This window comes from Mycteria americana, chromosome 4 (assembly GCF_035582795.1).
Source record: "Mycteria americana isolate JAX WOST 10 ecotype Jacksonville Zoo and Gardens chromosome 4, USCA_MyAme_1.0, whole genome shotgun sequence".
Lineage (NCBI taxonomy): Eukaryota > Metazoa > Chordata > Aves > Ciconiiformes > Ciconiidae > Mycteria > Mycteria americana.
This window is the reverse complement of record NC_134368.1, coordinates 7,285,961-7,299,241: the sequence shown is the minus strand read 5'-3', so window position 1 is coordinate 7,299,241 and position 13,281 is coordinate 7,285,961. Positions and strand designations below refer to the sequence as shown.

The 13,281-nt window shown below is 48.1% G+C and overlaps 1 protein-coding gene across 1 annotated transcript; it reads right to left on the bottom strand.

Annotated features, from left to right (window-relative positions):
• Positions 1 to 5,018: 5,018 nt before the first annotated feature.
• CD8B (CD8 subunit beta) lies at positions 5,019 to 11,387 on the bottom strand. The gene is given in 7 exon segments (XM_075499150.1): positions 5,019 to 5,280; positions 5,397 to 5,486; positions 6,053 to 6,148; positions 7,982 to 8,332; positions 11,110 to 11,221; positions 11,224 to 11,325; positions 11,328 to 11,387. Coding segments are annotated over 7 exon segments (852 nt in total). The 3' UTR covers positions 5,019 to 5,239.
• Between the last annotated feature and the right edge of the window lie 1,894 nt (positions 11,388 to 13,281).

Genomic DNA, 13,281 nt, shown 5'->3' with positions numbered 1-13,281 from the left:
GGAATATTAACCCTCCTGTCCTGTTGCAAATATTTAAAGCACTGGGAGAGTTTTGGTTCATGTGCGAGAACCACTGGTGTATAAACTCAAAGTAATCTTTCCCATAGCGAGGTGGTAGAGAAGCAAAGTACATAGCTTGTACAGATTTATTTTTAACTTGGTCTGATATGTGTTCCAGTTAAATAAATGCTGGAATAACGAATATTTGTATATAATTCCACAGAAGCTGCAGATCTTGCCCTGAGTGCACGCAATATTGATATACACAAATATTTGTTATTTCAGCAAATGATATTTAATAACTAGAAATAATGTTAAATAAAAATTATAATCATATTAAAGAAACCATTTCTGGTTTATATAAACCAGAAATTTAATATATTACCACTTCCGGTTTATTGAATGAAATGCGATGAAGTCCAGGGAAATATGGACAAGAAGTACTTATGCTGCCTGCAGGTAGTTTTGTTCCCTTTTTTTTTCTATTGGTATCTGTCAATCTATACAACTGTCAATATGTATATAATAACACATATATAGCTATACAGATATTATACATAGCACATAATATATAAAAATAATATCTATAATATGGTTATATATTTAAATGTAATATATAATGTTATAACTATATTGAATATATTATATATATTTAACTGTAATATATATATAATTATAATAATATATAGTTAGAAAATATTCAATATAAACAACTGTCAATATGTATGAGACAATATTTCTATATTTAAGGTTCCTGTACATTGTTTGCTATATGAAAGAGCAGAGTAGGCAGGTGAGCTGGCGTGCGCTGCGGCTGCAGGAGAGCTTTTGTGCGTTGGGTGCTTCTGAAAGACGGGGAAGAGACTTGCCCGTGCCCCTGCTCAGGCGTCCGTGTATATGGCTGTGTCTGGGCACCAACAGGACTCAGGCGAAGCAAGTAAAAATTGGGATTTTTTTTTTTTTTTGCAGCTTCTGAGAAGTATCTGGTTTTAGTCAGCGGCAGAAAAAGACATTTAGAAATTCCCACTCAACAAGGCTGGTCTGGATGTCTAGAAGTCCTGCTGTGAATCTGTTTTTCCTGCCAGGAGGAGATATTTAATAAGTAGCTACCGTGCATGGAGCCGTTCTGGCCAAGGAAAAATCAGAAGTAATTTAAACAGCACCCATGGATATATGTCTCTCCTTTCCCCTTGCACGGAATTCAAGTTTAATCATTTAGTAGAGCTGTTACTCATCCTTTCTCCGCTAGCGTGCCCAGCTCAGCTGTGTTTATGACTCTGCAAAGCTCATTTTTATATATTTAGGAGCTTTAAAATCAGATATAACTTCCAATCTTGTGTCACTAGCTTGTTTTCAGTTGAATGTTTTCAGCTGCACCCAATTTATATTTACTTGTTTGTATTATAAAAACACAAGCCCTCCACATAAAAATGACTGGGCCGGTTAAAAGAATAAAGAAAAATTGGGCACTGCCAATATTAGATCAGCAACTGAGATATTCTGGAAAGACTGACAATTTTTTTTTAATCCATTTACAGAAGTTTTACGAAAATGTGAAGACTGTTTACTGCAATGCCTGAAATACCTGTATTTCTGCTCTGCTCTCTGTCCCTTGAATATTTTTTGCTTTCAAGATATGCATGCACTGTTTATTGAAAGAATAACTGTAGCCTTTTTTAATAATATAGAATATATTCTATATATAGAATATATATAGAATATAAAATAATATAAAATAATAAAATAATAATAACAGCGGATTATTGCAACGTGTAATTTTTTACCTCTTTTACAATTCCTTGCCTGACGATTCGTGGGGGTGGGCGTAACAGAGGTAACACCTTGTACTTAAACCCATGGATCTGCAAAACCCTCCCTGTCCTATTCAAAGCCCTTTTGTCTTTGCTCAATTTTTTGTGGTGTCTTCTTTTGTAATTTAAGGTGACATCATGTATTAACCACTCAAGCGAGGGTTTGGGGTTATATATAAAATCCCATTATTTTTCCTTCTAGGTATGGATGTTCCTTGCTGTGGGGAGGAGGGTGACAGCGGGAGATGGGAGAAGGCTGGTCCATCCTCGGAAGGAAATGAGGAATAAATTAGGGACGCTTGTTTGCCAGGACTTTGCGGCAGGGGTGACATCACGATGGGTGATGCTGTTACCCGTATCTCGCCCTCCATGGATCCAGGCACTGTGCTATTAGCAGAGATGCTCAGAAATATTTTCTCATTAGTCTTCACGATGGAAGCATCCCTTTTCCCCCTACGTGCTGCGGCATGGTGTCCCTGAACCTTGGCTGGTCTCGTCATCGTGTTCTCATCACAGTGACGAGGTAGGAAAGAAAACCAAAGAGGTGGCAGATATCAGGGAACCAGGCTTATTTTCTCAGACATAAAAGCATCTTTTTATTAGTGCTTCTGTTTCTGTCTTATACGTGCTCTGGGAAAATAGTTTATGAAACAGGAGGTGATTTTTTTTTTTTCCACTGTCTCTTGCATTTGTGAAATCTGCTGCTAAAATCTTTCTGAGGTTTACTGTCTTAAAACACCCTATTGATGATTATAGGAATTACTACAATTTTTTCATCGTTTCCATTGCTAAACTGCCCAAACCTATGTTTCAACAGGACATGTGGCATCCTTGACTGTTGCTGTACTCTCCTGTTTTCATTGCATGCAGGTGATGTTGAGGTTGGGGTTTTGGTTTTTTTAATAATTTACAAAGGAACAACGAAGCCAAATTGGGGAATTCAGGAGTGGAGCAAATTCTTTGCTGCCTGTGACGGTTATTCACTGGTGGGCAGAGAGCCAAGGGGTAAATCCCCATCCTTTGAATGGGTATTATTGCAGTTGGGATAATCCAGGGGCTGAAGTCTATCGAGGCGAGATAGTGCTGTCCCGGGTGGTTTCAGCAAGGGTTGGACACTCTGGGGATGGCCTGAGTGTGGGGAGGGAGGAGGAGCGGACCGGACCGGGCAGGGTTATCCCTGAGGCTGCTCACCTTCCCCTGGGAGAGGAGGATTGGGCTGCTGCAGCCTGTCTTTTGCTGCCCAGCCCCAGCCCCGGCTGCTTGGTCATGGGAGGGCATCTCCTGTGGTGGCCGAGAGGTGGGAGAGGTGAAGCAGGTATGGACATTAAGGTGAGGATGCCTCAAGCGTGGGAAACAGACCTGGGATTTCAAAAGCAGCTGCAGGCAGAGGGAAAAACTTTGTTTTTGAAAGAATAAACCTTTGCCCATGGGAAGTTTCAAAGATGTTTCCTTATAGCTGTCCTGTAAAAAATACATATCATAAACATCATCTGCTCCTGGGGTGAAACTCTGCGCACCAAATGCTTGCAGGGTAGAAAAACAGTGGGTTTAGTTCATTTCAGCTTTTGCAGAGGCTAAAATATGCTCTGGTATGATGTGTCGGAAGCAGAGATACTTGGGGACCCCTGCCTGCAGCATCCCTGGTGGGATGGGGTCTGTGTGCCCTGCGGCCATCAGCTGGGTGGCCTGAGAGCCTGGGTGAGCATGGCAGCCTGGGGAAGCTGGCTCAGCGTGGTCTGCTGACAGCTTTATTACTGCATCATTTAGGGGAAAAAAAGCCATCGCAAGGAGGACCCACGGCTGGATTTGAGACCAAGCCCTCCAGAAAAATCTGTATTAAAGTGGAGAGTGGCAGCTCCCTGTGGCTGGGAGGGGGGGGAGGGTAAGGCCAGAGGGATGCTGCTGTGCCACTGTGATGCTTTACACCCGCGCAAGCTCTTCCCCTGTCTGTGTTTGTCCCAACCCTGGGGACTCTGGAGCCACATCAGTCCTTTGCTTGCGGGCAGCTGTAAGGACACATGCAACGTGCAGGACAGGAGATCCCTGCTGCTTCCCCAGCGGTAAAAGTAGCTGCTGCCCTTCCCACCCATGCTGGGGACAGGAGGTGTCTGGGCCACCTTCCCCTTGCACTCACTGTAGCTGATACAGCCTTGTGCTGGTGCCTGTGTTTGAGCAGAGACGTGGGGCTGGGGATGCGTCCAAGACCAAGTGCCCACTGCCTGCACTCAGCAAGATGCCGAATTTCCAGCCCCACATCAGCCTTGCGGCGCCGGGCAGCAGCTGAGCCTTGTTAACATCCCTCGGGAGACCTACCCTGCTTCTGGCATCACTCAGGGCTGAGCATCCATGGGCATCGCTCGGGGCTCAGCACGCATGGACGTTGCTCGGGGCTCAGCACGCACGGACATCGCTTGCGGCTCAGCACATGTGAGCGGTGCTCGGGGCTCAGCACACATGGGCATTTCTCAGGGCTCAGCATGCTCGGGGCTCAGCATGCTCAGAGCTCAGCACATACGGGCATCACTCAGGGCAATTCTCACCGGCTGTGCCGTGCTGCTGGGCTCGGGGCCAGCCCCCGGCCGCCTCTGTTTGCTCTCAGAGGCGGTGTTGGCCTTCAGGCTGCACCAGGTGTTTGGCCTTGGGTACATCGCTTTGTCTGGTTTCCACTCCCACTCTCGGCTGTTTGCAGTCTCCCATGGGAGAAGACACCCTCCCAGACCTGCTCTCCCTGGAGCTTTTGCTCTGCTTTAACTCTTGCTTGGGCGGAAGCCATGGTTCCTTGCTCGCCACGCAACCGTTTCCCTCGCCGAGCGGGGCCACGAGACACCAGCCTGCAGAGCAAAATGGCTGAGCGATATATTCACTATTGTTAACGAACATGCCTGTGCAGGGCCTTTGCAAGCTGTGCAGCGACCCGCCCCTGCGTCTGCCGGTTGGTCTCAAAATGTTCGTTACCAAAGCCTTATCAACCAGCGTTAGCAGGAGCAAACCAAAAGCACCTTTGTGCTGTCCTACAGACGAACACAGAGGAGAGCCAAGGAGCTCACAGCATCTTTCCAGCCCATCCGAATCCCTTTGGTACACCAGCCCTGGTGCCCTCAGTGCAGTCAGCCATGGCGTTCGCCCTGCTCGGTGCCCTTTGAGAAATGCTCAGCACGCTGCAGAATCTGGCCCGGTCCTTTTGCCAGCTGTTGTGTCAAGGAAAAACGTTAAAGTTGTGGTCCGTCGCAGGAAAGAAATGTCTGTATTGCAGTGCAAGCCCATGTCTGTCCCCTGTAAGATCTTTCCTGGGTCATATCCAGGCAGGGCTCAGCACTGTGCAGGGGAGGGTCCTGCACTGTCCTTCATCTGTAGGCTTCATCTGTAGGGAGGGTCCTTCATCTGTAGGCTTCTCCCTGCCCACCCGAAGTGGGGGAAGCCAGTGGGATTTACTGCCTGTGGACGCGAAGCCACAGCCTCCGCCGCAGACCTGGGGAGAGATGGTGTCCGTCAGCCCAGAGACCCCCTCCCAGCTCCCCGTCAGGCTCCCGGGCTCTCCGGGGCCTCACACCCCTCATCGTCCCCCGGGGCTGGTGGGATGCTTACGGTGGAGGCGGTAGGCGGTGGGGACCAGGCTCAGCAGGAGGACCAGGACGCTGATGGCCAGGGGGATCCAGACCAGCGGGCTGCAGGCACCTGGAGAGCAGGAGGGGACATGGGGTGGAGCTGCCCCCCCCAGCTCACCACCCAGCATCATCCTGCCCCGGCAGCTTTGGGGGATGAAGGGTGGGGTGGGGAGGGGAGAAAAGCAAGGCAGGTCCTCAGGAGGGGTGGAGGACATGACCATCACCCTGGGGTATGCCTTGGAGGATGCATTACACCCCGAAGGCATTGCAGGGAACTTAGCTATTAGTCATGATAACCTTTTTTGGGTGTTCTCTCCGGCATGGGAATTCACCATGCCTGCAGGACTGACGCTGCACCCGCAGGGGCTGCACACCCAAGGGACACCAGAGCTTAGACAGAGCTAAATGGACGTACGTCCTGACCCCTAAGCCCTTGTATATCCCGGGGAACCGCTCCTAAAGGCAGAGGTCAGCTCCATCCAGTGTGGTGGGTCCAGGTGGACCCGGATGCCCACCCCTGCAGGGTCACGTTGTGGTTGCCTTCACCCCAGGACAAACCCCAGCTGAACCCTGGGGACCCGCAGGAGCTCAGCAAACCCCTTTTGCAAGGCAGCTCGACCCAAGCCGGTGCCATACCTTTCTTGTCAGCAGCTTTGCTTTTGGTTACACAGCGCACAGGCTTTTTGGAGAGAGGTGCCTGAGTGGTCTTTGGAGGCAGAGGCAAAACATCAACTGGTGGATAAGGAGGAGAAGAGGATGGTTAATATGGCACCAAGTGCAGTGGAGGTCTCAAAGAGCAGACAGGAAGGGCTGGCAATTTTGGCTTTTAAAACTAGCCCCATCCAGGGATCCCCACAAGGACTGGGTCATCCAGAGGGGCTGGGAGCTTGACCTGAACCTCTCAGTGGCCACAGAAGTTACCAAGAGCTTGTAAAAGTGTTAATAAAACAACGTACCAGGCAAACAAGGGCAGAAGGTTAAGGCAGGGAAAAAGGAAACTTCCTTGAACTACATTTACTGCCAGGCACCATCTCATCAGCACTGCATGAAATCACAGGTAGTGGGAGATTTCAGTAGCACTGCGAGGTTTTAAGGGATCCCTGGATCTTTTCCATATTCAGATTGCTCTAATCTTTGCCCAAAATCAGTTTTGGTTTTTTTTTTCTGATAAAATGAGGGCAGGATTTATTATGGTGTATCTGAATTATAACGGAGCACATTCATCTCTCTGTAAAGTTGGTCAGGAAAATATCCCAGTAATGCCATTAAATAGCTGTACATCTGACTGCTCAAACTCCACTTATTCAAAATTTTGGGTGATTCAAAACTATTTTTTTTCTGCTTCTATCCAGGACTGAAATTCCTACGGAAACCACCATTCGTTTAACATGGAAAGGCGAGACATCAGGTGCCTGGGATTTATCTGGACAACTTCTCCCTTACATTGTTATAGACTTAAAGAAAAGGAACTTAAAGACAATTTGGTTTATCATGTGTACTAAAGAAAAAAAGAAAATATCCAGCAAGGCGTGAGTCCTCCCAGAGCACCTGCTGGTGTTTACTTTTAACTTGGAGTGTCCTTGATCACGCTGAGTTTCAGCCCTGTTTTTTCATGCTTTGCTTTGCACATAGATATGTGCCCAGCTGATAAAAAACAGTTCTCTCTTATCTTAAACCAGCTTTGCTTCGAGCCGGCAAGAATCTGAAAGGGATTTCTCAGCTAGCTCAAGATGCGGGGCATATTTGCAAAAAAACCAGAAAGGCTGCGACACTGGGGATGATTTAGAGCCATCAGCCGTAGCTGCATCTTGGTTAAAGTTATTTGCCTCCCTAAAAGCCTGCAAAGAAAGAGCTGAATCCTACTTCAAACACATTAGTTTTTCTACACCACCTCCTGCTCGGTGGTCAAGGCTGAAAAGAGCTGTTGTACGACCCAGGGTCTGTAAAGCATCACTCTCCCAATGCCACTGGCAGATAGCTCTGATTTCTGGTTGGAGATCCCCAGTGATGGTGGGTTGTGAGCTTTGAGGAATAAATCCCAATTCAATCCTTTATGTGAAGGACAGGCTTGAAACCTGCAGTCAGACCCACCCCAGCAATGCAAGGGGTGATGTCCTCTGGCCTTGATGCTGCTCTTGTCACTTGGAGGAAGGGTAGGGAAGAACTGGGGTGCGGGAGGACCCAGGAGCTGAGCAGGGCACATATCCAACCTCTCATCCAAAGTACCATGGGGGACAAGAAAAACACAGGGCATGGCAACATTGGGGGCTGAGTGTCTTCCCGTGGAAATTCTAAGACACTAGGACCAACGCGGTGCTCAAGGCATGACCACAGCAGAGCAACCGCTGGTGGCAAAAGGACTATCCCATGCAGCTGACCTAAAATATAGCTATTTTCTGTATTTTCTGACTTCTCCGATCTTGTACGTCTCTTCAGGAAAACCCCAGAGCCCCAACCTTGCATCTCAAAACCGGGAAGGTCTACCAACGTGCATCACCCTTTACCCAGGGGACCTCATCACAGCCTGCTGGTGGCACATTTTAGTGCCCTGGGGGTGATGCTTACCCACACCGAGCCGTGTCCCGCTCCCCAGCAGGAGCTGGGAGGACTGGGAGACGGAGCAGTAATAGGTGCCGTTGTCCGAGGCGTGGAGGCGGCTGATGTGCAGGCTGTAGGAGGTCTGGGAACTCCCCTTATGGACACTAAACTTGTCCTGGCTGATGTCTGCGCCGTACGTGGCTTTGCCGAATGCGTTGGAAAATATCAAGAAATCGAAATTTTGCTTCTCCTGGCTCCAGCGGTACCAGTACACCCCGACATGCTCGTGCTTCAGCTCACAGAGGATTTCTGTTTTATTGTTAGTTTGGGCTAAAATATGCTCTGGAGTCTGGGATAAAAGTAGATTTGTACAGAAACCTAAGAAAAAAGAGACAGGAATACATAGTTATTATTTTATTTTTATTATTTTTCTTCCATGCTAAGTACAGATTTTCTTTGTGGGCTTAATAAGATCAAGTAGTTACAGACTAGGGGATCACACGAGCGAGAAACAGGAGCATCTTTATCAGGATGCTCCCATATTCCCTCAGAGGCCTTTTTGGGTTCCCCAGCTAGTTTTTGGTCAAGCCTAGTTACACAGGTAGAGTCTGCCCTGTAGACACCTATCTAGGGCGGAGGCTCAGTGGCAGGGAGAGGGATGGAGGGATGATTTTGAGGGTGTCGTTGGGGCTGTACGTGCAGGGAAGGGCATCCCCACCGGCTCCTGTGGATGCCCCTCTCCTGCCCTTCTTTTCTCTCTCATTTTTCGGAGAGGCTTCACCTCTCTTTCAACAGATGTTTTTTTGAGCCTCTTATCTTATTTGCCAGGTTTTTGTTCTAACAGATGCAACACCGGTAAACTTCACCTCAGGTGCAGAAAAAGACCGCAAAACGTGCAAAACACCTCAAAATGAGCCAATTTAATATTAGTTTTCAGATGACATTATTTTCATATGAATTTTGAGACCTGGGGAAGGAGAGGGAGTGAGGGGTAGCGGTGGGGTTGAAAGCTTTGGTTTGGCATCGCATCGCCCTGTTTGGGCTTTGCAGCTTTTGTGGAAATTATCTGAGTCGTGTTTGGCCCGGGCAGATGTGAGCGGTGTCTGTGTAGGAGCGAGAATGTGTCCTTGTGAAAAGGATAACAGGTAACTTGTGATCCTCTCTGTTCAGCAAACAGTCCTACAAAGCTGCAGATACTCCAGGACCGAGTGAAAAACAGCCCTTTGAAGATAAGGATGCTCTCGCTTCCCCCGTCTGATTCCCAGGCGTGTTTTACAGCTGCGCAAAAAGCTCAACAAAACACATTTTTTGGCTTTTTTTTTACCTTAAAATGTCCCTATTCCTTCAAAATCCCAAAGCCGCTTGCAGTAGTTGTTGCAAACAGCCTTGTGCAGCCCTGCAAACCCAGTGGTGTGGGAATGGGTTTGCATGACCCCCCCAAGAACACCTGAAGCCATCCCCATGGCCCATGGCCCTGATGTCCCCCATGTCCCTGTTGGGGACAGGCAGAGGAGAGGGCTCTGGTGACTGACAGAGGTCCAGAGCCTTCCTCCCTCCCCACACCAATGACCCCATTGCTACCGGCACGCTGCAGAGAAGAGCAGGCTTCAGCCCTAATATTGCAATGTTGAAATTCAGGCGTTGCACAGCAGCCGCAGCATTTCACCGCATCCTCTGGCACTGGGACAATATAAATGTCTCCTCATTATTAAAATACATAATTTCCAGGTTTTGGAGTGCAATCGTCCCAAACTTTGCTCTGGCAAACACCTGTGTGTTTTTTTAGGGGATGAAATGTGTGTGGCCATGGGGCATGGTGACTTCAGGGTCTCCTTGACTTCCCTGAGGTCTGGCTCTGCTGGGCATGGGAAACTTACCCCCCCCCCCCCCAAAACCTTTTCCTTGAGCTGTTGGAGAGATTATTAGATGAATCAGAAGGGATGAGAGGGGATCCTGGAAAATGCTCAGCTCGGCTCTGAGCCAGTGGTCAAGCTCCAGTGGGGTGAGCTGGGACAGAGCCAGAGCAGAAAAGCTCATCCTCTGCCACACCTTCATCCCCCAAAACCTCCCTGTTCCCTTTCCTGGTGTATATTCTTGCAGGGGACCACGGGGAATCAGGGTGGGACGGGTTTGTTTCCATGTGCTTGGGCAGACCAGCCTGCAGCAGCTTGGAAATGGTCCCTTTTCCCTTCGCACGTGCAGAGCAAACTCTAATTTATTGGGGTTTTCTCAGCAGGGACCCCACCGTATAGATCTATAGGATATTACTACCTGTATACAGGTGCCGATAAAGTGCCTTGGGCTGTTTGCTGCCAGATCGGCCGTGTTACGCCACGGCTGGACGGCCATCACACAATGCGAACGAAGCACCCTGCAGTCCTGACAGCCTCTAGCGAGGATGCTGGGCAGCTGTGGACCCAGGTCGGGCAGCGTCTTGGGGGACCAACTTGTGCTGCTACCCTAATATATACATTTAACGGGTGTTTCACGCTCTCAACACTTTCCACCTAAGCACCAAGGGCACAATTTGTCCTGTAAAGTGTAATTCTACCACTTTGCCATGACATTGACTGTATATATTCGGTCTAGACCTCCTGCAACCTGTCTGCAATAAGCAGAAGGCAGCATGGTTTTATAACACACTGATTCCAGCTGTGGCCCTTGGGATACATTCAGTCCTTGGACAGATTTAGAAGAAAATTTGATGGGATGTTTATCGTCTTCACATTACACAGGCAGTGTAGATAGGTGCTACTTCTCCATCAGCAGCTTCCTACAGTCCATCTGCACTAAGAGGGTGCAGTAAAAACAAACTCGGCGGTGTCTATATCATCATATATTGCGCTAGAATAGAATAGAATAGAACAGAAGAGAATAGACTATTATTTCAGTTGGAAGGGACTAACAATGATCATCTAGTCCAACTGCCTGACCTCTTCAGGGCTGACCAAAAGCTAAAGCATGTTATTAATGGCATTGTCCAAAATCATGCGGTGATAGGTAATAGTATTCTGTAGATCTATACTATGCCTGTATATTTAAGCTTCCACCATCCAGATGCTGTGCAACGCAGCCCGCATGCTGGAGAGGGGTGAAGGAGAGGCTCCAGCATGATTTTACGTGCCCTCAACCTTTAAGAGATGTGTCCCTCTTACCTGGGATCTGGAGGCAGATGCAGAGATGGAGCCATGACCGGGCCATGGTGGTGGAGTCAACGATGGAGGGGTTTTGTGCCAGCTCCCCCTTTCCATGCACGGTCACCTCTTGGCAGTAGGGCTGGCTTCACCCCAGGAGGTTCCTCCCTGTTTCAGCACAGATGTCTCACCGACGGCTGCCAAAGAGCATCTGCTGTGGCAGTGCCCGAAACCTCAGCCCGGCAGTTGCTTCTGCGCCGAGCCCCAAATCCAGGTGTGCATCAGGGCGGCAGCCCCATGCGCTTCTCCAGCACTGCACGGGATCCCCCAAAATCCCCTTTAGGAAGAAAAAAATGAAAACTCCTTGATTTTTAATTACGATTTCTTCATATTTCATCACGTAGTTTTTCCTCCTTTTAATCTAGCTCCATGCAATTAAAAAAAATTACAAATGTAGGAGCTTGGCATTAAAAATAAAAGCAGGAAAGGATGAATTTTGACTGGTTTCTCCTCCATTGAAATCAAAAAGCATTCAAAATAAGGAGAAGATGCAATTTGAGCTGTGGGGTTATTTTCTTCAGCAGAATCTTTAGCGGGGGGTGTTTTTCTCTGGGCCTGGAAAATATTGAACACCAAACGAGCTCACCATAAAGCAGAGGCACGAGGCATCACAGAAAACTTTGAAGCCAAGAGCAAGAAACCTCAAACAAATTTAGTGGCTGAAAAACCACAAAAGTAAGGAAATTCTACTGGGGCTCCCCACCTCGCAGTGAGCACCGCTTTGGTAGCTGCGACACTGCAGAGCTCATACGCAGAAATATTTAAATGATAGATAAAATCTCAGAGCGGCTTTGAAATTTCTTTGGGAGGGAGAGATTTGGAGCACTCAGGGTTTAGGATTCAAAGAGTGAAATACGTGATGTGAAATTACAGGGGTGAACTGGTGTCAGCAGCCTTCAATATTTCCATGTTTGGGGAAAAAAAAAATAATTTATTAATTTTATTTATTCACTGCCCCTTTGGCTGCTGAGCAGGGTTCAGTTTTCTTTTATGCCCATGACATGCAGGTGCTCGTGGTCCTTAGAAAGCCTTAGCATCTCCTCTGGGCTGACTCCCCAGCAGGGGGATTTCCCGGGGGGGTCTCACGTGGGGGCACCGAGAAACCTCCCCCGGGGTTTGAGTTGGCGGACAAATAGGAAAAAAGCTTTTGCGTCTTGTGCAGTGCAATTTTTTGGTCCATTTTGTACCAGATTTTTCCATGCTGCTGTAACACATCCCCTCCCTATTTCTGTTTAAAATAATTTCCTGCTCAAAGCGGGTTGCTAACCACCGAAAGCTTTGCCACAAAGGGCTCGGCTGCTAAAAGTTAGGGTCGGCTGAATCGCTCCTTAACTCTTTCCTGGCAGGAGAAAGTAATTTCAGTGCTTTCAAACACATTTCAGTGCTTTTAAGCTCTTGTTTTCAGAGCTGAGCCCCTGCTGCAGGGTGCAGCAACCCTTGCTTTTCCCCCCTTTACCTCCTGCCCACCTTTCCCCTTTTATTTCACATCACTCCCAAATTGAGACCTCCACAGAACGGGCTGTAGGCACCTCTTTTGCGGGGGGTTGTTTAATATGAGAAATGCCACTGGAAGTGAACTTTCCCTTTATCCCCATGGAGAAGTCAGTGAGCTGAGCCTGATGTCCCTGGATGCTGCAATGGCTGCGTCCCCCTTTTCTCACTGCTGCTGTCACCTGGAGCATCTTCTGGTCTCCTGGCCAGGACCAAAATGCTCCCAGAGGTGGCTTGTGTCACCGTTACAATTTTGGACATAGGGCATGTTACTCTGGGCACCAAATGCTGCCGCAAGGCTGGTGACACTGGGTTGTCTAAGTAGATATTTCAGCTTGGGAGGATTCCCCAGGCCGTTATAGCAGCTTTAGAGATGCTTCCCTGCAGCACTTTTACCTATAGGGTGTCTCCTATGGAAATAAAAAGGAATATTTGCAATGTAAAAGCATAGTGTGTGTGCTGGAACAGGGACTAATTTTTAATTTTTCATACGCAGCTGAGCTATTTACCGGCGGCCAAGCTGTTCTCAGGACTAGGTGTTGCTCCTACGAGAAAACATTTTGGAGGTGGGATGCCTTTGTCTGGCAGCCCATTGCCAACAAAAATAAAAGCACTGTGAGAACGTGCAGGAGAGCAGCTGCT